The sequence below is a fragment of the Manis javanica genome, chromosome 18 (assembly GCF_040802235.1).
Source record: "Manis javanica isolate MJ-LG chromosome 18, MJ_LKY, whole genome shotgun sequence".
NCBI lineage: Eukaryota > Metazoa > Chordata > Mammalia > Pholidota > Manidae > Manis > Manis javanica.
The window spans coordinates 3,260,835-3,282,163 of record NC_133173.1 but is presented as its reverse complement, the minus strand read 5'-3'; the positions used below and the strand labels follow the sequence as shown (position 1 = coordinate 3,282,163).

At 53.3% G+C, this 21,329-nt stretch overlaps 1 protein-coding gene across 4 annotated transcripts in view; it reads left to right on the top strand.

Moving 5' to 3' along the window:
* SLC28A1 (solute carrier family 28 member 1) overlaps positions 1-12,147 on the top strand; it is a 47,196-nt gene extending 35,049 nt beyond the window's left edge. For 3 of the 4 annotated variants that reach the window (XM_073227056.1, XM_073227055.1, XM_073227057.1), the window contains 7 exons: positions 3,710-3,840; positions 4,820-4,988; positions 5,110-5,307; positions 8,385-8,466; positions 9,181-9,279; positions 9,387-9,498; positions 9,762-12,147. In XM_073227056.1, the coding sequence (XP_073083157.1) occupies positions 3,710-3,840; positions 4,820-4,988; positions 5,110-5,307; positions 8,385-8,466; positions 9,181-9,279; positions 9,387-9,498; positions 9,762-9,831 (861 nt within the window). In that variant the 3' untranslated portion in view covers positions 9,832-12,147. Of the gene's footprint in view, positions 1-117; positions 1,271-3,709; positions 3,841-4,819; positions 4,989-5,109; positions 5,308-8,384; positions 8,467-9,180; positions 9,280-9,386; positions 9,499-9,761 lie in introns of those variants that run through there. The other variant, XM_073227058.1, reaches the window with a different exon arrangement.
* Positions 12,148-21,329: the final 9,182 nt, after the last annotated feature.

The following is a 21,329-nucleotide window of genomic DNA, read 5'->3' as shown; positions in this document are numbered from 1 at the left end:
TCTCACCTATAGTCAAAGGAATTAAATCAATAATAACATTTTTCTTCTAAAAGATATGCAACGTTTTTACATGTCTCTAAAGTGTAATTTGCTGTAACCTTTTTCTGTCTTTCTCAGTTCTGACCTTGGGGTGGCCAAGGGGATAAGCCGACCCGCCCTCAGTCTCTCCTTTCTTGGGGACCCCTGGGCCACACCAGTGAGCTCAGCTCCGCATACCCTCCCGGCTGTCCGGGCACAGCCACGCTCTGGGGCTTTGTCTTCTCAGCCCGACACCCCCACCCCCCATCTAGAATTTCATAGATCATCTGGGTCACAGCTTGTCTCCCGGCGGCCTCGGGAGGGTCCGTCAGAGCTGGTGCACCACCCCCGCCCCAACCTTCCCACCAGTTAACTTTGGAAGGAATTTTAATATTTCAGTTAAGGAAACTTGTAACCTTGGTCCTGAAACTTTTTTCATGGTGGCATACTGGGGAAGGGATGCCATAATAATTCCGGGACTTAATGGCCTTTATCCATCTTAACTTTGCTCTGGGTCCCACAGCCAGTTAAAAGAACGGTCCTTTTCTTTTTCCTTCTCCTGCATGAGCGTCGCTGCCATGACTTAGACTAAAAGCCTGGAAGAACCCTCTCCCTTTTCCACCATCTGCCTTGCGGCTCGGTCTCCTTCCCTCCCTTTCTCAGGCAGGGGTCAGGCCCGGCCCGGGCAGGCACGCCTCCCACCTCCCTTTAGCTGCCGGAACGCGCCCCATCTGCATTCTCAGGCCCTGGTATGGAAGCCCCGGGCCCCTACCGCAGGGCTCCAGGTGCCAGGCACCTAGCCGACCTCCCTCCCCTCCCTTCCGCCCCTGCCCGGGTCTGGAATCAGAGAAGCCCTCGTCTGCCCCCACCTGGCGCCTGGCCGCCACTGCAGCCTCCCCGGGCTCGGAGCTCAGCTCTCGCCCTCGGCCCTCCCTCCCAGCAGTTCCTCCCTGTGTCTTTGGCTCTGCCCTCAGCCCCTGAATTCCAGAAAGATCCCGCTTGCTCTCTTCTCCTTTCTCTTGTTACTCAACCTCTGGCTTCCTTTTTCCTGTGCCCGCCTATTACTAATGCCGGGGTATTTCTTGCCCTGTGCTGTGTGACCAGTAGCCACTAGCCACACCTGGCTATCGAGTTGTCTGAGCTAAGATGTGCTGAGACTACATATACAAAAAATATCACTATCAATTATTTTTGTATGTTTTATACTGGTTACATGGGTGGAAAGATAATATTTTGGAAATACTGGGTTAAATAAAATAATCAAAATTAATTTCACCTGTTTCTCTTTACTTTTTTAATTGGCTACTAGAAAAACTAAAATCACAGATGTGGTTCCCATTATATTTGTACTGGATGACACTGGTCTAGACCTTCTCTGATCTGAGTTCCCAGGGGTTACCCTGACTAGAAGCTTCAATTGTGATTTCCACGTTCATCTCCCCTTTCACCCTATGTCCCCAAAGCTGTCAAGCAGGCACCCTTCTCTCTGCCAACCCCAGGAAGTAGTCTTTCTTTCACCCCTTTGGCTCAGGGGCCAAAGGTGGGCCTTGGATTGTGAACACAGGCTGGGCAGGCTGACACTGAGGGCCAACCACCGAGGTCCGTCCATCAGTCGTGTGAGAGTGGGAGCCCCTGGGATGGGTCCGTGGGGGCCTGAGCTGGGCTGAGGGAGTCTGCTGCTTGGTTTCCCCATCTGTAAAATGGGTAGAATTGCTGCCCACCCCACAGCAGCTTAGAATTAATGAAATAATAGGCAGAAAGCACTTGGCATGGTGTTGAACAGTGGCGGTCCTTTCCTGACACGTTAAGTTCCGAAATCCATCCTTCAGAAACAGGCCCATTTTATGTTTTGTGACTACAAAGACAACTGAGTAGATTTTTTCCTTCTCAGTAAAGATCTTTACAAAAAACTCAGATGGAGGCCTCCTACCCCTGGAACACCTTTGGGTAGAAGGAGGAAGGTCTTGGGCAGGAGTGGGCCCTGGGGAGCTGGGACAGAAGGCACCCTGCCCTGGGGGCTTGGAGGCAGGGCTGGGAGGTCGCAGCCCTGAGGAAGGCCGTGTGCGGGCGGGCGGGCTGAGCCGGTGCTGGGGAGCCCGCCTCTGCAGGCCTCACTTCCCAGGATGAGTGGGAAGGGCCGGCTGGGGGGACTGAGGCTGTGGCCATGACTGGGTCTGGGCAGCCAAAGAGGAGGCCGGTGAAGTCCCGAAGCCCAGCCTGGGGTACCCCCAGGAGCAGGGCCTGTGCGCCCAGGGCCTGTGATGGCAGTGGGAGCTGGTGCCGATACACGACTCAGGTTTCTGCTCGCCATTGACAGAAACAAAAGGGACTTAAAAGAAGGAAAGGACGTAATATGGGCTTTAGAGCCTCCGAGAGTGTCCCAGGCCCCATTCAGCATCAGCAGCTTCTGGGACTGGCTTGGGCTTCCTTGGCCCTCTGCTTTTTTAAGCCTGAACGTATAAGTTAAACTTATCTCCCCTTCTTTTTTTCTACTTTATTTAAAATTTAACAACTGCAGTTGATAAAATCACAAACTTTAAGGAAAAGAAGTCGGTTTTACTTTTCTGTTTATAAAAGCAGTATATATCACTGTGGACATTTAGAAATGCACAAAAAAGCAGAAAGGAAAAAATAAATCAGCCTGGCCCCACTAGGCAGGAACAGACGGTCGGTCGGCATTTCGTGGATCCTCCCGATCTCTTTATGCGCAGTTTTGGAGTTCGTTGTTTCCCCGTCATTGTGGTTCTGCTCTATATGCAGTTTCGGGGGATCCCCCCCGCTGCTGGGGGCTTTGGTGACCGTCACTTTGGATGGCCGCTTGACAGTGCTCAGCCATCTCCCGTCTGTAGTTAGATGTTTAGGTTGGTTCTAATTTTCCCATTTGGTAAATAACAGGGTGGCGGACAAATGTTCCATCTTTTTTATGGAAGAGAACAGGGGAGCAAAAGGTTTGGGGCCACGGTGAAGATAAAGAGTTTGGAGGGGATAATCCAGAGGCGCAGGCCGCAGCCTCGGCCTGCCGGAAGGGCTTCTACGTGGCTCCGAGGACAGACCAGGGCTGAAGGGTGGCTGTTTGTAGGGGGCAGATTCCCTGGGGAAGAGCTCTGGGACCAAAGAGCGGGGTGACGGGCTGCCTTGAAGTGGGGGGCTCCCTGTCACAGTGAGTATTCAAGGAGGGGCTTCTCCAGAGGGGGGACATTCCAACACTATGAGGTTGAATCAGGTCCCCTCCTGGGTCCCTCCCAGCTCCCTGCTTCTGTGCCTGTGTCTGAAACTGTCACAAACCCTCAGCCAATGGTGAACCAGCCTCAGGTTAGGGGTCAAAGGGAGACGGCCTAGAAGGGAAAGAAGAATCTTGAACTTGGAGCCAGAAGACATGATAGGTTCGAATTCCTTTTTTTCCTTTATTTTGGGCAAGTCAGATTTAAGCCCTTGGGGCCTCAGTATCCTTATCTGTAAAGTAGGGTGACACTACTTGCCCTGCCCGACTTACAGAAGTGCCAGCAGGAACTATGAGGTTCTGTACATACAGCCTGTGACCCTTTACACATAAAAGGTAGTGATGGCTGCTGTTATTATCTGTAGTGATGACACCACGAGGGCAGCACACGCAGGTCCCCTGCTGCCCTGGGCTGCACTCCATGCCCCCAACACTTCCTGTCTCCCATTACCCCCATTCTCACCCTGGCAGATTGACGCCGCCTCCTTGATGGCTGCCTCTGTGATGGCCGCACCATGCGCCCTGGCCCTCTCCAAGCTGGTCTACCCCGAAGTGGAGGAGTCCAAGTTTAAGAGTAAGGAAGGAGTGAGGCTGACGCAGAGGTGAGCATAGCGGGAGGGCCTGGAGCAGGAGACCGGGGCAAGGAGGGGCTGCCTCAGCCCCGTTGTCTGCCCGCCAGGCTTCCCCCAGGCCGGGCCCCCCATCCTCTCATGCTGCCGCACTGTGGTGTCTCTTTCACAAACAGAGTCCAGTTACTTTATCTTGATTTCCAGTGTCTGACCAGCAGGAAACAACGGGCAGGTCAGGGCCTGGGACAGTGGCCTGTTCCTGGGGACCTAGCCTGGCATGTGTGTGTTGAAGATGGTCATGAAAGGCCCACGCCGCCTTCTCCATGTGCTCTGAGTTCTGACCCCCAGTGTGTGAATCACACATTGACATACTGAGCATGGTCCTTGCTTTCACTTACCTCGTAACGTCCCTTCATCACAGTCTTAACAACGTTGTGTGACATTTAAGCCTTTAAGAATGTTGAAAAGGCCCCACTTCTGACCAGTGTGCTTGGGGGTATGGTGGGCGGCCCTGAGCTCACGACCCCCTGAAGGTCTGGAGCCGCACAGCAATGCAGTGTGAGCCGCATCCACAATTCTAACAGGTTCTAGTAGCCGTCTTTAAAAAAGCTACAAGAAACAGGTGATTTTAATAAATTTATCCCAAATTTTGTCATTTTGACATGTAATCAACATAAGAAATTATTAACGAGCTATTTCACTTTTTTTTTTGCACTAAATTTCCAAAATCTTGTGTGGATTTTATACTCATTTTATCTCAGTTCTGACCAATCTCCTTTCAAGTGCTCAAAAACCCGTGTGGCTAATGGTCCCCACTGGACAAGGCCCCGCTGGAGGTCTGGGTGTTATGCTCGTGCCCAGACCAGCCCCTTCCCCTCTGGGTGTCAGAGGGGAAACAAGGGCACTCGGCTCTGAAATACTTTGTCCCAGGTTCCTCTCCAAGGCTGTAGGATGAGGGGCCCTGCTGTTTGTGGGGATGGGCCAATAGCGAGGGCTCTTGATCCTAAAACAGAGATGCTCAGAACCTCTTAGAGGCAGCCAGCAGCGGGGCCGCCATCGCTGTGAGGGTCACGGCTAACATTGCGGCCAACCTGATTGCCTTCCTGGCTGTGCTGGCCTTCGTCAATGCTGCGCTCTCCTGGCTGGGGGCCATGGTGGACATCCCGGAGCTCAGCTTCCAGGTACAGTATGCTGCCCCACCTGGCCTGTGGAGGCACGGTCCCCGGGGGTGGCGCGGAGGGTGGACACCCCACAGAGGCCAGGCCAGCCCTGGTCTCAGCAGCGCCTCCTGCTTTGCCTCAGCTCATCTGCTCCTACGTCCTGCGGCCTGTGGCCTTCCTGATGGGCGTGGCCTGGGAGGACTGCCCCGTGGTGGCTGAGCTGCTGGGAATCAAGCTGTTTCTGAACGAGTTTGTGGCCTACCAGGAGCTCTCCCAGTACAAGCAGCGTCGCCTCGCAGGGGTGGAGGAGTGGGTTGGCGACAAGAAGCAGTGGATCTCAGTGAGTTTCCCGGTCCCCTCCTTGTGGCAGGGCTGTCATGCGCCTGCCCCTGAGGGCCCCTGGCAGCCAGCCTGGCCGAGTCACTCCACATCCTACTGTCCTTGGCCACACGACAGCTTCAGGCTTCGCTGCCATCTTCCTGCAGACCTGTTAGGAGGCTGTGTTGGGAGGAAAGAGCCTTGTTGGAGATCTCTGAGCACTGGCCCTAGATGGGACAGGTGAGAGCACCCAGTGGCCGAGAGAGTGAGCTAGGAGACCTCACCATCAACAGATTGGATTCAGTTCAGGGATTGGCACTTTCTGTTAAAATTTCTTTTTAAAAAACCATAAAAGTTCTATAAAATGAGCCTCTCTAAAGTAATAAATGCTCTATGTAACATCATTCAGGATGAAAAAATTACCTGTTATCTCACCATCCTAAAAGAACAGTGATTGTATTTTACATTTTCTTCTCTTCTTTTGTTAATTGAAATATAGTTAATACACAATATTATATTGGTTTCAGATCTATGACAGTGATTTGACAATTATATACATTATTAAATGCTCACCATGAAAAATGTAGTTACCCTCTGTCACTGTGATATTACTGACTATAATCCCTATACTGTAGTTTTTCATTCCTGAGACTAATTTATTTTATAATAGAAAGTTTTACTTTCCTCTGTTCTTTCTTTTTTTTTTTTATTTTGGTTTCATTAATCTACAATTACATGAGGAACATTATGTTAACCCTCTATTCTTTTTAAGAGAGTTTACGTAATTGTCAGTGTGGTATCCAAAATGCATTATCGCCAGCTTTTTTTCCCACCTACTCTTACGACATAAGCATCATTTTGGATATGTGTGTTCTAACATATTTAACTGATCCCCTGCTGTTGGGCCATTATGGTTGCTTCCATTATCTGGCTTCTATTCCCAGTGCTGACATGCAGAGCTTTGCGCACAGAACTTTCCCTCCTCTCGGATCATTCCCTCGGGAGTTTTCCCAGATGTGGGTTGGCTGACTCACATGGCGGGAATCCTCCGTGGTTTCTGCCAGTAACTTTCCCAAAGGACTGAGGCTGCAGGAATCGCCCCAGCTGCGCCCGCCCGTGCGCCCTCATTCTACCGCACGCCAAGCAGCATGAATAGCCTCTTTAAAAACAGGTTTGCTGCTTTAAGGGCCAGATAACAGCTCATTGTTTTCATCTGCATTTCTTGGACTACTAGAAAGATTTAACACAGAATATTTTTTCTTGTCTTAAATTATATTTTAGATTGTAAAGGAATGTACTCTCTACTTTTTAAAGAAAAGTTTGTATGTAATAAAAAAACGCGATATCCCCTCACTTCTCATCCTCAGCTCCAGGTTCACTCTCTCCTCCAAAGATAAGGGACAATATGCTCCTTCAGGGCTTTTTTTTTTTTTTTAATGAACTTCACTTCTTCCACATTATCTGTGGAGACCTCTGAGGTGCCAGGCCTTCTGCTAGGTGCCAGGGATAAAAAGGGGAATCCGACAGTCACGGTCCCTGTGGGACCATGTGGGGTACATCTAGGGAAGGACACTGGCAAAGCGCAAGGAAGCAAAGAATACAGAGTAAAGTAGCCACAGTTTGTAGTAAGTTCTGTGAAAGAAACAAGAAGAGGAAACAGGGAGGGGACTTCCTTTGGGCTGGTCAGAAAAGGCCTCCTTGAGGCGTGGCATTTAGGCCAAGACTTGGAGGGAAGAAAGGGGCCGCGAGAGGCCGGGGAGAGCCTTCCAGGCAAAGAAAGAGGCACGTGCAGAGGCTCCGAGGGTGAGAAGCACTTGCTTGGAGAACTGAGAGAGCTGCAGTCAGAGCAGGTGGCGACTGCAAAAGAGAGCGGCAGGTCGTCACGGAAGACTCGACTTTTTACACTTTAATACTTTGCAGGCTGGTGTATGGAGGGTGATTGCAGGGGAGAAGCAGGGTCTGGGTGCCTTAATATTTTTCCATCAATTTGTACGAACTCTGTATATTATAAAGACATTAACCTTCTCTGATTCACTTTCTACATATATTTTTCCTAGTCTATTTTGTTCCCGCCTCATTTTGTATTCAGGGATTTTTTCTTTCAAGGTCGATCTTACACCAAATCTCTTCCTGTGTGATTTCTTCTATTATTTCTAAACTTAGAAAGTTATCCCCATTCCAGAAATTTGCTAAATGTGAAATTCCTGAAACAATATGGTTAAGTAGTTAAAAGCGTGAGCTTTGGAGAGAGACAGAACCGAGTTTAAATTCTGGCACAGCTGCCCTCATGCTGTGTGAACATCCTTAATTACTCAACCTCTCGGCATAGTTTGCTCCTCCCCAAAATGGGAGTAATAATTTACCCAAAACCTTGTAACTGTAATTGTTATTTTCCTATATTTGTTGTTCTTTGATGTTTAAAATATTAATATTTATCTGCTTCAATGCTCTAGAATTGATTTTTTATATGGTATGAGGTATGGGTCTAAGCCAATTTTTTTTTTCAATTGTTCAATTTTTGGCTCTTAACACCTCTCTCTGGGAAATACAAGTGTGCAGAGCAGAGGAGAAGGGGAGTGTCTTTGCCTCAACCCCTCCTTGCATTGTATCATCCTTACAGCAGCCCTCCTGGCAGGTACTGTTTTCCCATGTTCCAGTGGAGAAGCTGAAACCTAAAAACACCGATGACTAACTGAGCCTGGTGGGCGGGGACAAGCCCAGGCCCCAGGTTGGCCAGGCTCCCTGCACACGGCAGCACCTCGGAGGCTCTTGGCTAGAGGCACTCACAGCAAACTAGAGCCTGAGACTCCCTAGTGTCAGGCGGCGCTGGGTGCAGAGCTTAGTAGGGTCAGAGTAGAACTGGGCAGGCCTGGGCCATACCTGGAGAGATTGGCAATTGGGATAAGGGGGTCGAGGCAATTGGGATAAGGGGTCAAGGAGGGGGCTTTGACCTGGCTTAGAGGTGGGTGTGCGAGGCCTGGGAAGAGGCAAGCACCGAGACCCTCAAAGGCCAAAGACACACAGGAAGTGGATGAAATTATGGCCAGGGAATGGGTGGTGTGGGAAGGAAGCACCCCCCTCACTCCTCTGTGTTTTCAGGTCAGAGCAGAAATCCTCACGACGTATGCCCTCTGTGGATTCGCCAACTTCAGCTCCATCGGGATCATGCTGGGAGGCCTGAGTGAGTCTCGTGGTGGCCTTCCCAGCACGCTGGGGAATCCGAGACCTGGGCTCCCATCCTAGCTCTGAGACAACTTCCTGAGCATCTGTGGCTCCCGTTCAGCTAAGGCAGGGCCTGAACAACAGGACCATGGAGGTCCCTCCCAGCCCCAGAATGTCATGATTTCTCTGCCGCTGGGGCCCCAGGAGCTTAGCACCTTAGCCTTGCAGGCCAAGCCTGGGTCAGGGGTCTGGGGAGGGACAGGAGGGGCTGTACTGGCCTGTCCCCCAGACTTGGGCCTGCCAGTTCCATGCCCAAGATGGATAGGCAGCCCTGGAGGGGCCTGGGCAGGAAGCCTCTGCATAGCTCTCAGCTCTTTACAAAACCATTTTCCCTCCTCACAGCCCCCTGCCTGGAGGTGTAGTCACACTGTCTTACAGGGAGGGAAACTGAGTCTTGAAGAAGTGAAGGGATGGCCCCAGTCACTCAGCTAGTAAGTGGCTGAGCCTGTATTTAATCCCAGGTCTGCCTAACTCCAAACTCATGTTTTTTTCCCAAATCTCCCACCAGTGGTGGCAGGTGTGTGTGCTACCTAGGACCCAAGTTAGGCCAAGGAGGGCCTCTATTGCTCTGGACCCCAGAAGAGGAAGGGGAGTCCGCAGCATGGCTGGAAGTCAGGGCAGGGGCAGGGAGGCTCACAGCTTCCTGGCCCTGAGCCCTGCTGTTCCCTCGCAGCCTCCATGGCTCCAGACCGGAGGAGCGACTTCTCCCAGATTGTGCTCTGGGCACTCCTCACGGGCGCCTGTGTGTCCCTGGTGAACGCCTGCATGGCAGGTGAGTGCAGGCCTGGGGAGCCCTGGTCCGGGGCTCTGGCCTCTGGAATCCCTGGGGGTCAGCAGTGGGGTCATAGAGCCCTCGCACCAGCTGCCTTCCCTGCACAGGGATCCTCTATGTGCCCAGGGGGGCCGAGGCTGACTGCGCCGCGCTCCTGAACACCACGCTCAGCAGCAGCAGCTTTGAGGTGTACCAGTGCTGCCACGAGGTCTTTCAGAGGTGAGGGCCTGCGCGTGCTCTGGGCTCTGGCAGTGACGGGTGCAGCAGGCCCCAGGGCCCAGAGGTACCTTTGGCACGAGGGTGAAGGGTACAGTGCTGATGCAGGCTGGGGAGGAGGAAGTGGAGCTTGAAGACCAAACTTTGGGGAGAAAGGGTGCACCAGAGACATGGAGCAACTTTCCCAGGGCTGCACAGCCCATAGAGGCCAGCAGAGCCAGGCCTGGACTGGAGTTCACACTGCAGCCTCTGCTTCTTTTCTGCAGCAGCCTGGAGTTCAGCCCCATGGCTCTGGACAACTGCTGTGGATTTTACAACCACACCATCTGCACGTAGAGGGGACAGCACATCTTTGTGTGTCCTGGGGGCTGTTCTTCCCCAGGAAGCGGCTGTCCCCACCATCCCTCTCCAGGCCTGTCCTCGGGGGTGCCACAGGGCTGCGACCCACCTCAGCTGCACGGTCGGAAAGGGGCTGGGTGAAGGGGCAGAGGCTGAGCGAGTGTGCAAGTGAATGAAGGATCCCCCCTGCGTTCCCCCTTTCTGTTCCCCCATGTCCGTCCTCCAAGAACATAGATTCTCAGGGTCACTCTGCCTCCTCTTCTTTCCCCCCCATCCAGCTGGCACCCTGGTCCCCCCTGGGCCCAGCCTGGGGTCCCGCACATGCACCTTCCCTCTGTACAGCTTCCTGGCCCCCGGCCCCGGCTGAGCTTCCCTCCCCCTCTCCTGGGCCCTGGAGCTGCTGCGGCTCACCCGCCGCCGGACAGTTCCTCCTGGAGCCTCGCACCTACTTTCAGACGCCCCCGCTGCTTTTACTGTGTCTTCACATGGCAGAGAGGGACAGCAAGCTCTCTGAAGGGCGCTAATCCCATCATGGGGGTCCCACCCCATGAGCTCACCTAACCCTAATTGCCTCCTAAAGGCCCCACCTCCAAACTCCATCAAAAGGAATGGAGGTGAGGCCTTCAGCATATGACCCTGGGGGGACACAGCTCAGTCTCAAACACCCATTATGCGCCAAGCTCTGAGCTAGGCAGGCAACAGCAGTGAGCCAGGCTCTGCAGTGAGGTAAAGAACTGGCATCTGCCTTAGAGAAGAGAGTTGCCCAGGAGGGGAAGCCCAGCAGAGACTGGAGGTGGCTCCTGCTGAGGGGATCTTGAGCAGAGGGGAGGGGAGAACGAGCGTCAGCAGAGCTATGCGGGCGTCCACGGGCGGCCTGGCCAGTGGCGTTTCCCGGGGCTCTTTGATGTTGAACACAGAGTACATTGTGACGTTGTGTTACCCACAGGTGGTGATAGGATTTTGTTTTCACCTAAAGCCTAGTTCGGTCATTTAAAAAGCCATTTTAATTTGTACCAGATACTTGAACGTGATCACACATCTTCACCTACATGAGGTTTCTTGAAATATGTAGATTTGTGTTCCTCTGTATTTAGTGTAATCAACATACAAGATACATTTATTGTTTTGAATCAAGTCCTGGTGGGGTGGTCTGGTAAGGAACCCCTTTCAGTCACGTGAGTGTCATGAGTGACCTGCCTCGGGAACAGCAGCAAACGTCCACACTGAGAGCCCTTTGCAGATGAAAGGCTCTTGTCCTGCTGCTTCGTGACTTGCTTCCAAAGCACACAGTTTGGAAATGGGGGGAATAAGAAAGTAACTTTGCAGTAGAGAAGCCTGGCAAACACTTCCTTAGCCAGGCGCCCGGTTAGCACCATCAGTGACCAGTCTAGTGGATACAGACAACCTTGATGACCTTGCGTCGAGAAGGGCGCTCCATCTCTGCAGTCTTCCCCCCCAAAGCCCAAAAACCCCAGTCTAACTATGAGAAAAACATCAGAAAAGCTCAAATTGAGCCAGAGTCTACAAACAGCCTGGCCCATACTCCCCAAAACTCTCAGGATCATCAGAAGCAAGGGAAGTCTGAGAAACCGCCCCGGCCCGGCCCCCAGGAGCCCAAGGAGGCGCGATGGCTGGATGTACCGCGGTACCAGCGCGCTCAGGTGTGTCCCTGAAAAAACACGGCCACATCCCTACTGCTGGAAACGGTGAATGTGACCTTAGTTGAAAATAGGGTCTGACAGATTTAATTAAGGATCTCAAGATGAGAATATCTTGGATTTGGGGTGGGCCCTAAATCCAATGATGTGAAATAATAGGAAGAGAGGGAAACGAGACACACTGACAGAGATACACAAAGGCCATGTAAAGATGGGCAGTTATCAGCTCCAAGACATGGCCCCTCTGCCCCCCGTGCTGGTCTGAGGACCACGGGGAGCCTGCCCCCAAGATAGGGCTTCTGGCCTCCAGAACCATGAGAGAACACCTGTCTGCTGGCTTAAGCCCAGTTTGTGGTCCCTGGTTGCTGCAGCCCTAAGGGACAGATACAGGTGCCTCGGGTCGGATCCTGGAACGGAAAAGTGACACTAGGGAATAACTGAGAAAGGGAATCCCAGGAAAGTATGGAGTCTAGTTAAAGACGCGTTAACATGGTTCTTCAGTTGTGACAGTGTGCCACAGTGATGTACGGTATTAATAATACGGGAAACTGGGCACAGGATACGGGAACTCTGTATTATTCATGTGCCTTTCTGTAAATCTCACGCTATTCCAAAATTTAAAAGTATAGTTTAAAAACTGCATGAAAAAACCCCACTTTGACACAAGTGTGATGTGACTTGTCATCCAGCCTGTGGGCAGCTCTGACCTAAACAATGTGCACCCCAGTGGGCGACCCCGTGAACTTTGCATTCCCCAGCGTGCCACCGCTTTTTCCCAGGGCCCTGCTTGCCCAGCTGCCGGCCCCTCACTTCAAGCCCCTGCCACCAGCAGAATTTGAAATAGTCTTGACCTCTGTACAACCACATGGAGAGTATCACCCACTTGAAATTACTTCTGATTCTGAATTGGTGAGCTCTGACTTTGAACAGGACCCTAAACAACATTTTGAGGGTGTCTGCCCCTGCTCAACTTTTCTGAAAATTTTTACACCCACTGCACAGAGGGTCTGTGCCACCGTGCTTTTATGTTGGAGTCATGAGACTCCATCCCCATGGCTGTGCTGACTGAACCAGGACTGAACATCTGACACAGGAGAAGCCAGATCCTAGCCTGGCCAGTTGCCCTTCAGATTCTTGGGGAAGAATCTGAACCAAAAACCCCAGAGGCAGAGCTGGAAGCTCAGTCACCAGAGCGGGGCTGGCTTGGAGCTGGTCTCATTCCTATCCTTCTGCTGCCTGGTTGCTCAGCTTTTCCACAGATTCAGTGAGAGCTGAATTCTTTCCCCAAATCCCCTCTAATGAGTTAATATGAGAAGGTTCCTTTTACTTTGTAATCAAAAGGATACTGCCTGGGATAGCCAGTCTGGGTCCTCAGGTGGCAGAGAGAGCTCTGTCATGGCTTCCTCGCAGAAGGGCACCAGCCCCACCAGGGAGCTCCGCTCTCACGCCCTCATCTAAAGTGGATCACTTCCCAGAGGCCCCACTTCTAAGTACCATCACGCTGGGGATTAGGATGCGGCATAGGAACTTTAGGGGGACCCATACATTTAGCCCATAGCACTGGCCGTCAAAGGCCAGGCAGCTCTGGGCTTTGAGTAGCACTAGGCTACTCACTCCTGGCAACCTGATCCAGCACAGAAGAGGTCTCACTGCTCGGAGGCTGCGTGCTTCGAGGGAGCCCAGGCCTTCCTCGAAGGGTAACATGTAGGCACCGAGTTAGCGGGTTTCACGTCATCCCAGCCGAAATGCCAGCTCTGAGGGAGGCAGCCTTTCAGTGGCTCCAGCTCCCCGCCCACTGAGTCTCCCCAGCCAAGGCCTCAGAGACCCCGGAACAGAGACAAGCTAACCCTTTGGTGCTCATTCAAATTCCCGATGTGCCGAATCCCAGAGGATAGTGGACGGAGGCTGTGTGATGTGACCGGGCTGCAGTATTCGTTCCTCCACTAGGTGGGGCGGGTGCACTGGCTGCTCCCGCCTCTGCAGCACCGGGCGCAGAGAGAGATCGGGTCCCCTGCTTCGGCAGGAAGGATGGCCTCACCCCAGGCTGGATCTCGGGCTCCCGGCTGCAGAGAGCAGAGCCCCGGGGCGCCTGGGGAGGCCGCTGCTGGAGGGAGCCTCCTCCCTTTGAGGTCAGAGCCTCTGAAGCAGGCTAGGACCTGAAAATGAAATTCTCCAGGTAGCACGGACCATCCCACTGCAGGAGGGGTTACGCCCCCACGACGGGCCCTTCACGGTGGCAGTTGCCCTCCCATCGGACCTCGTGGGGCGTCACCCCAACCCTCTGGACCGGGGCCAGATCTGGGGAGAATCTCCAATTTACTACCTCCTTCCCTCACTTCTTTTTCCTTCCTTTCTAATCAGAGGACTCCGCAAACAGGACTAACAATGTCAAATGGTACCATGGGGTTTATAACAATGACAACCACAGAAGAAAATTCTAGCAACCCCTACCCCACCCGCCCATCCCTGGAATTCCCTGACTTCAAACCTTCTTGGTCACTTCTTCTGGTATTAATCGTAGATTTCTAAATAATATATGCACACTGCTATTTTTTTTTTGAATTCTTGATTTTAGCTGTTGTCCTTTTACTTGCCATCACGGTAGAGGACGTGTTAATTCCTTTATACCCCCCCTGCCCCGCTCACCTTCAGCCTCCCAATGTGCTAATATCACAATTTGTGATAAAAGCCATATTCCTTTAGTGCTAGTTCACTGCTGTATGGCTATATGTCTTGTTCATTTGTGAGCCACGTAGCACACTGTAATTACATTTCTTTCCTTCTGGAGATACCCTAAAATCCTCCCAGTCTAAGACTATAAAACGCACCATTATTTATGCACTTCTAAGAAAAGATGCTCCCAACTAAACTGGACACTCCACTGTTTTCAGGATGCTTCTCCATATCAGAAATGTCAGAATGTGAAAAATAGTTACATTTTCAAATTCATACAACACATGGTTTCCCCCTTCTCATTGCTTAGTTTTCTTGTAACCATCATTCATTTCCCCAAATTAAAAAACAACAACATTATTTTCTTTAAAAGCCAGAAACCTGGAGACCTAGTTTCTGTAGGGTCAACACATCAGACCATGTGTCTGATTCACTTGTTCCTGGGGAGGTTCTTCTTGGAACCGTCCACCCTCTGACTCCAGCCTGCAGCCCAGCTGTCGCGGGGCTTCCCCTTCCCCATTCTCCCATGTGGATCCACTGTTTTCGGGTTCCTTGTGTTTCTCTTTCTTGGTTTGCTCCCCTATTTTGGAGAAGACAGTGTACACAGGAGACGAGATTTTTCTGAAGCACCGCACATCTGAAAATGCCCCTGTTCCATCATTACACCTGATGACTTATTCGGCAGGGAGTAGAATTCAGGTTTGGGGATCATTTTCTCTTAAAAGTTTTGAAGACTTTATCCAGATGCATTTGGGCTGGCAATGTTGAAGCTGAGAAATCTGATGCTTTTCATTCTGATTCTTGGTCCCTTGTATATGAACTGCTTTTCTCTTTCTGGAAGCTTTTAGAATCATTTCTTTATCCTTGGTGTTCTAACATCATAATGGATCTTCTTTCATTCACTGTTCTGGGAATTAGGTGGGACTTTGCGCAAATTCATGTGACTGAGTTCCTGGAAGTTGTATCATTCCTTTGATAATTTCCTCTCTCTTATTTCCTCTATTGTATCTTTCTGGAACTATATTTGATGTTGGATCCTCTGAATTTATCTTCTTTTCTTACCTTTCTTCTGTTGTCTCTTTCTTTGTGATTTTGTTTGCTTTTTGGAAATTGTCCTTCAACTTATCTTCCAACTTCTCTAACAATGTTTTTCCTGCTACCGTCATTTTAATTTTCGAAAGCGTTGTACTCCTTAGCTTTTTTTTGTCTTTAACTCCTTGTTTTTTTTTTCTGTTTCATGGATGTCATACTGTTTCCCACAGCTCTGAGTATATGAATCGTTTTAAGGCATTTTTCTCTGACCATCCGCCTTCTCTGACCATCTGCCTTGTCTCTCTCTGTGCCTTCCATTTCTTGTTAGTTTTGTTTGTTTTTACTTCTGTCTTTCACATTGGATGCTTTCCTCAGATACATGGTGATCCTCTGGTTTTCATTCATACATACCAAGGAGGCCCTGAAGGGTTGTTAGGATTCTGGGGGCTGGGAAGCTTATCAGCTGGCGGGTCTCAGTATGAGGTCATCGGGTGGGACTAGACATTCCCCTGGGGAACTCCCAACTGTCAGCACTTACAGATCTGAAAAGAATGTTCCAGGCTCCCGCCTGAGGGGCAGAGATTTCTGGGGATGGAGTGGCACGAAGGGAAAGGAGAGGTGGCCCACATTCAGTTCATGCACTTTCATTTAATGCCTCTTTTAAAATACTGAGCCTCGTGCCCTGCACTGTGCCCGTTACCCTGATTCGATCTCAGAATAAAACTCGTTTTCTGTTGGGGGGACAACAGTCACCTGGCCCTTTGGGCTGGTCGAATGGGCCTCCAGCCCGGCCGCCTGGCCTTAGCCCTGCCTTCGCCCCCCACCCTCTGCAGCAACAGGGACCCCTGCTCCCCTCGCCCTGCTTCTCATCTTCCAGAACTTTGTTAACATCTCTTACGTCTACTGTGGCTGCTCTCAATCTCTTTGTCCTTATTGGTTTATTGATGTTTTACTTGTCCACTTTCTTTTCAGTGGGGCTTTGAGAGGAAGCAGTGCTAAGTGCACATGCTCAACCCACCACGCTTAACTGGCAGGGCCTGAGTCTAATTCGCAGGAGCCCATGAGGATCACTGAGGGGCAGTGAGGTTTCTGCAGCCAGACAGCTCTGCTTCTTCATGTCCCTGTGTGATGTTGGGCCAGACGATCAATCTCTCTGAGCCTCGGATTTCTCTTCTGTAAAATGGGGACAAAGCCACGTCTTAAGTCACAGAGGTGCTGCCCCATTAACTGTTAGGAGGCAGGGGTTTCCACCCAGGCCTATTTAAGTGCAGCCAGACCAGCCTGCCTCCCTAGAGGTCATCACGAGTCAGAGAGGGGCTTCTCTCTCAGCCTGGACCCCAGGATGGAGATGGCACACAGAACCGAGCAACTCCGAGCCAATATACGCTGTGAGTGAGAGAGAAACCCCGGGGGTTGTGAGCCACCGAGAGTCTGAGTGCGTCTGTTGTTCAGCATGACTTCATGCAGGCTGACTGACACAGCCGCAGCTTAGGGGGTCCAGGGGCTCCAGGGAAACGCTGCGTGAGGGCAGCTCAAGCCGGGGAAAGTCGCCGGGTAGGGCCGGGCCGGCAGGAGAGAGAGAGCTGTGGGAGCCGACAGCCAGGACCGCAGCGGCACTGCGCAGCGAGACGCGCCCTTCACGGAGCCGCAGAGCAGGTGACTTGCTGAGATGCTGGCGGGTCCCCATTCGCTGTGTGTTTCCCTTCCCCTGGCTCTTTCAAGCCGGAAGCCAGTCCCTCGGTCTTTCCTTGCCTTGGGTATTTTTGGTGATCAGAGCACAGAAGCTTCTGCATGCCAGTGGCTCTTGCTGTCTTTTGTAATAACCTTGACTCTTTACGGAGACTGTGTGACATGTCCTGGAAGGAGAAGAAAGGAAGCATGGGCCTTGGAGATCAGCAAGGCTGGAGAGGGAGAGGTCTTCCCCGCGGCAGGGAGGGGCAGAGCGGGAGGTCTAGGCGGCTGCGGAGGGACTAGCTGCCAGGCACACCCAGGCCCGAGCTCACACTCCTCCCCACGGTTCCCACCCCCTGAGGGGCGCTCTGCATCAGCCGCGGCCCCCGCCTCAGGGGGCACAAGGGCTGGTGGGGTGGGGGGAGCCCTGCCGTGGCTGGTGTGACCAGAGGGCTGCCCAGAGCTTTAGTGCTAAGTCCCGGCATCTTACTTTGGCGTCAGGGGAGGGAAGGTCAGCAATGTCTGCACTTGAATTTCCTGCCAGTTCAGTGCAATAGAGGCCTAGAGTCAGATTTAAATTGAATCAGACAAAATAAGGAGAGACACCAAATCATTATACCTTGCATCCTTCAGGGGGGCCCCACCAAGACGCTCACTGCCTGCCTGCCAGTGAGCAAGTGGCTCCTAGCTCGGGAAGCTCCACGGACTGTCACTGGGGGCCGACATACGCCCTCCCCACAGGACCGGATGCCCACCAGCTGCGTTTCCCTGGCAGGGGCCTCCTGGGCCCTTCACCCTGAGGTCCTGCTGAATGGGCTGACAGGCCATGCGGAAGCAGGGACCTGGTTCCAGAAGTGGCACATGTGCCCTGGGGGCGGGACACTTCTTGACAAAGTGAGCTGTCACCCCACCATGGAGCAGCGGGCAGGGGTGGCTCCTGTTCAGCTCTCCTGACCAGGAAGGATACCTTCCTAGGCGTCCAGCTGCGCCTCATTGTCCGCTATCAGCCACGGCACGCCGGGCCAGATCATGCGGGACTGACCCAGCACAAGCCTGGGCAGCAGCAGAGCAGTGTGGGGGCAACGGGGTGGTTAAGAGGCACAGGGCCAACTTCGTGCTGTCGGGCAAAGTGCCAGCTCCTTATCATGGCTCATGAGGACGGCTGTGGTCCAGCCCCCATGCCCCTTCCCCCGCCCGACCATTTTATCTCTAGCAGCTTCCTGGAGCTGCCCCGACGGATCTGAGCTCGGATCCCAGAGCTGCTGCCAGTCCCTTGAAGGTCCCAGTCTCTCCTGCCTTGTGGCTCATCTGCCAGCTGCTCCGTATACTTGGACACGCCCTTCTCTCCTTTGGCTCATTCTTTTCATCCCTTAGGACCTAACTCCTACTCATCCCTCAGGACCCAATTTGGTCTTGTGCTCTAGAAAGCCCTCTGAATCCCCACCCTGGATTGGGAAGTTATTCTAGGTCCTTCCATAGCACCTGGCTTTCCTAGCTTGGTCCTTGTCACACCTGTGGTATAGGATTGTTTAACCGTCTGCCCCGGGGGCTAGTCTGTAAGCTCCTGGACGTAGGCCTTGTAACCATCGTCAGCACCTGAAGTCTGAGGAGGGAGGAGGAGGGGCCAGGGGAGGCTGTTCGCAGCCTCTGTGCCTTGAGGCTTCCCTGCCTTTGGGGCTAGTCAGCAGGAAGCCTGGCGCCTGGCCTGGAGGGCAGCCTGATGGGGCTGGTAAGGAGGCTCTGTCTCCAGCAGTCCCTCCATATCTCCTGACTGGACTTAGGACCGGCTGGGGTGAGGACACCCAGGATAGCCGGAAGCTGTGTTGCTGAGGGGAAGTTTTAACTGCAGCCAGGCCGAAAAATAAAGGTCAGAGCTGAGCGAAAGGCCTGCCTCTGCTGAGGCAGGAAGTGCTCAGAGGGCAGGAGCAGGTTCCGACGGGTGGGGGGGAGAGGCCGACCTGCAGGCACTGACTGCTGGCCCCCAAAACTGGTTTGCCCTCTTTTCTTAAAAGTGTGTAATTGAATATATGGTTGCCCAGAATAAAACTGACATTTCCTGGCCTCCCTCGCAGCTGGATGAGGCCATCTGAGTAGGTTTTGGCCAGTGTGGTGAAAGAATCATTTGGTATGACTTCCAAAAAGTGTCCTTAAGGGAGGGTCCAGGGCACCAACTCTCCTGGTTTGCCTGAGAATCTTCCGGATTTTAGCTCTGGACGTCCTGCGTCCTGGGAACCCGTCAGCCCTGAGCCAACCAGGAGAGGGGGTCACCTCACTTTTCCTCCTGGCGAGAACGTGAGTGCGGGAGAAGCCAGTGTGGAACCACAAGGTGGGGGCCGGGAGCCGTGCAGTGGGTGCAGGAACTGTGCCGGCTCACTGCCTCCAGGCTGTGCACGGCGCCCCGGGTCTGAGCCACCTGGGCCCGGATCTCTGGGGTGCCTTCGGGCTTTGTTTGCTGGAGAGAAAGGGGAGGTCTGTGCTCTTCAGGTTTCTGTTCCTCTGGGTTCCCTGCCCCAAGTGGCTGCACCCGAGCTGAGGGAGCGCTTTGTGAAGCTGCCAGCTGGGCGCACCTGGGCTGGTCGTGGAGCCCTGCCGTGTGTCCCGCAGAGGTGTCTCTGGGGCCGCGCCTGGCAGTGAGGGGCTGACCTTATGGCGGAGCGTCTTCCTTCCACCTCCGGGGGCTCCCTGCTCTCTTTTCCTTTGGCAAATGGCTCCTGACTTGAAAGCAGTTTGAAAGCCACTGGCCCCAAAGGACTGGTGGCAGCCTGACCCGCTGTCCCCTCTGACCATCTGCCTCCCAGCTACTTATCCACTTCTTGCCCACTTGCCTAGGAACTGCACAAAATCCATTCAGACAGATATGATGATGAAAACAAAGACTAAAAGGGGAAAGGGAATTAAATCCTAGAAAACGTTGCATAAGCCTAAGCCCCAGGAGAGTCTGGCACCAGAAGGTGTTGCGGGCAGCGGGTCTCTGTGGGACTTGCTGTTATGGAGACCTCCCTGGGCCTCCCAGGAAGGGGCCCTACGCCCGGGGTTTGCATCATGCCCCGGCGGCCTTGCTCTGACAGTGCACCCCTGCGCTGGAAACCCGGCCTCTGGGCGCACCTGTGCAGCCAGGAACTGTCTGGGTCCTGGATGGGACTGGGGGAGGGCTGCCGGGCCAGGGATGAGTGCGTAGGGCAGGGTTATGTGCCAATGCAGAGGAGTGATTCCCCTTCTTGCCCGCTGGTAGGCGGTTTGGAAGGCACAGCAGAGCCCTGTGCTGGAGGAATAAGCCAGGCCGAGGCCCCCGGGGCAAGTGGCCTAGAACAGGGGCTTCTGTGGCTCGCAGAGGCAGGTGGAGCTGGGCAGGCTCCCGGCCCTGCCTTTGAGGAGACGGCTTTTTGTTGTATCTCAGGGCAGCCACTTCGGTTGTACCTGTGGCCTCTTCTGCAGCGCCGGGAAGGTGACAGATACTCATTGATGTTGTGCAGGTGGATGCAAACCCACAGCCCACCACTCAGCCTGGTGGGGCTTCTCTCCCAAGGCTGCTGTGAAGTCCTGGGTCGGGGCTGCAGTCCTCTGAGTCTGAGAGGGGCCTGGAGACCCCATTCTAGGGCGGCTCGCCCGCAGGCTGCTGGCAGGAAGCCTCAGAGCCTCGCGGTGGGCCTCTGCCTAGAGCTGTGGGGCACCTTCACCACCGGGCAGCCGGCCTCCTCCAGAGGACGGAGCCAAGCACGAGGATAGCAGAGAAGCGGCCAAGGTGTTCATGGCCTAGACGTGGAGTCACATGCTGTCATTTCTGCAGGACCCTGGTGCTACCGTGGGCCAGCCCTATTGCGAGTCGGAGGAACCGCACAGGGCATGAGTGGCAGGAGGAGGGGGCCTCTGGGCCCCCTGGAGGCTGGCACCACAGTGACCTCGCTGACCTGTCGCCTGACCTCTCTGTCACGTGGTATAAGAAGTCCTATCGTCGTTGTGCTCGGGTAACCCGGAGCCTCCTGCTATCCTTCCCAAAGCTCCTTTCTTGGGTAAGGTAGCCAGGGTTGGCTCAAAGCCCTTGGCTGACCAGGCAGCAAGCCTACACTGTCCGCGTGATTTAGGGACGAAGGAAAGCCAGGCTCCTGGCAGAACCTCCTATGACCCTCACTCCAAACTTCACAAATGTGACCTGTTTTTCCAGGGTCCGAGAGGCAGCACTGCGAGGCCAGAGAAGGCCCAGCTTTTATGGGCTCAGTTAGTCACAGTCAGTTAAAAACAAAAGGAAAGAAAAATGCTCACTGTACTGCTGCGACTCTGGCTCTGCCTGCATCTCCAGCCGCTCTGCGCTCTGCGGAGGGCCCAGATCCTTCTCCGTCACCCCCTCCTGCCTGGGCTTCTCTGCCTCACTTTGGGATGCGACTCCTCCCCACAGAGCTCCCAGGCTCTGTGCCTGGACGGCCAGCAACCAGGAGAGTCTCTGAAGTCACCACCAGGTCCAGG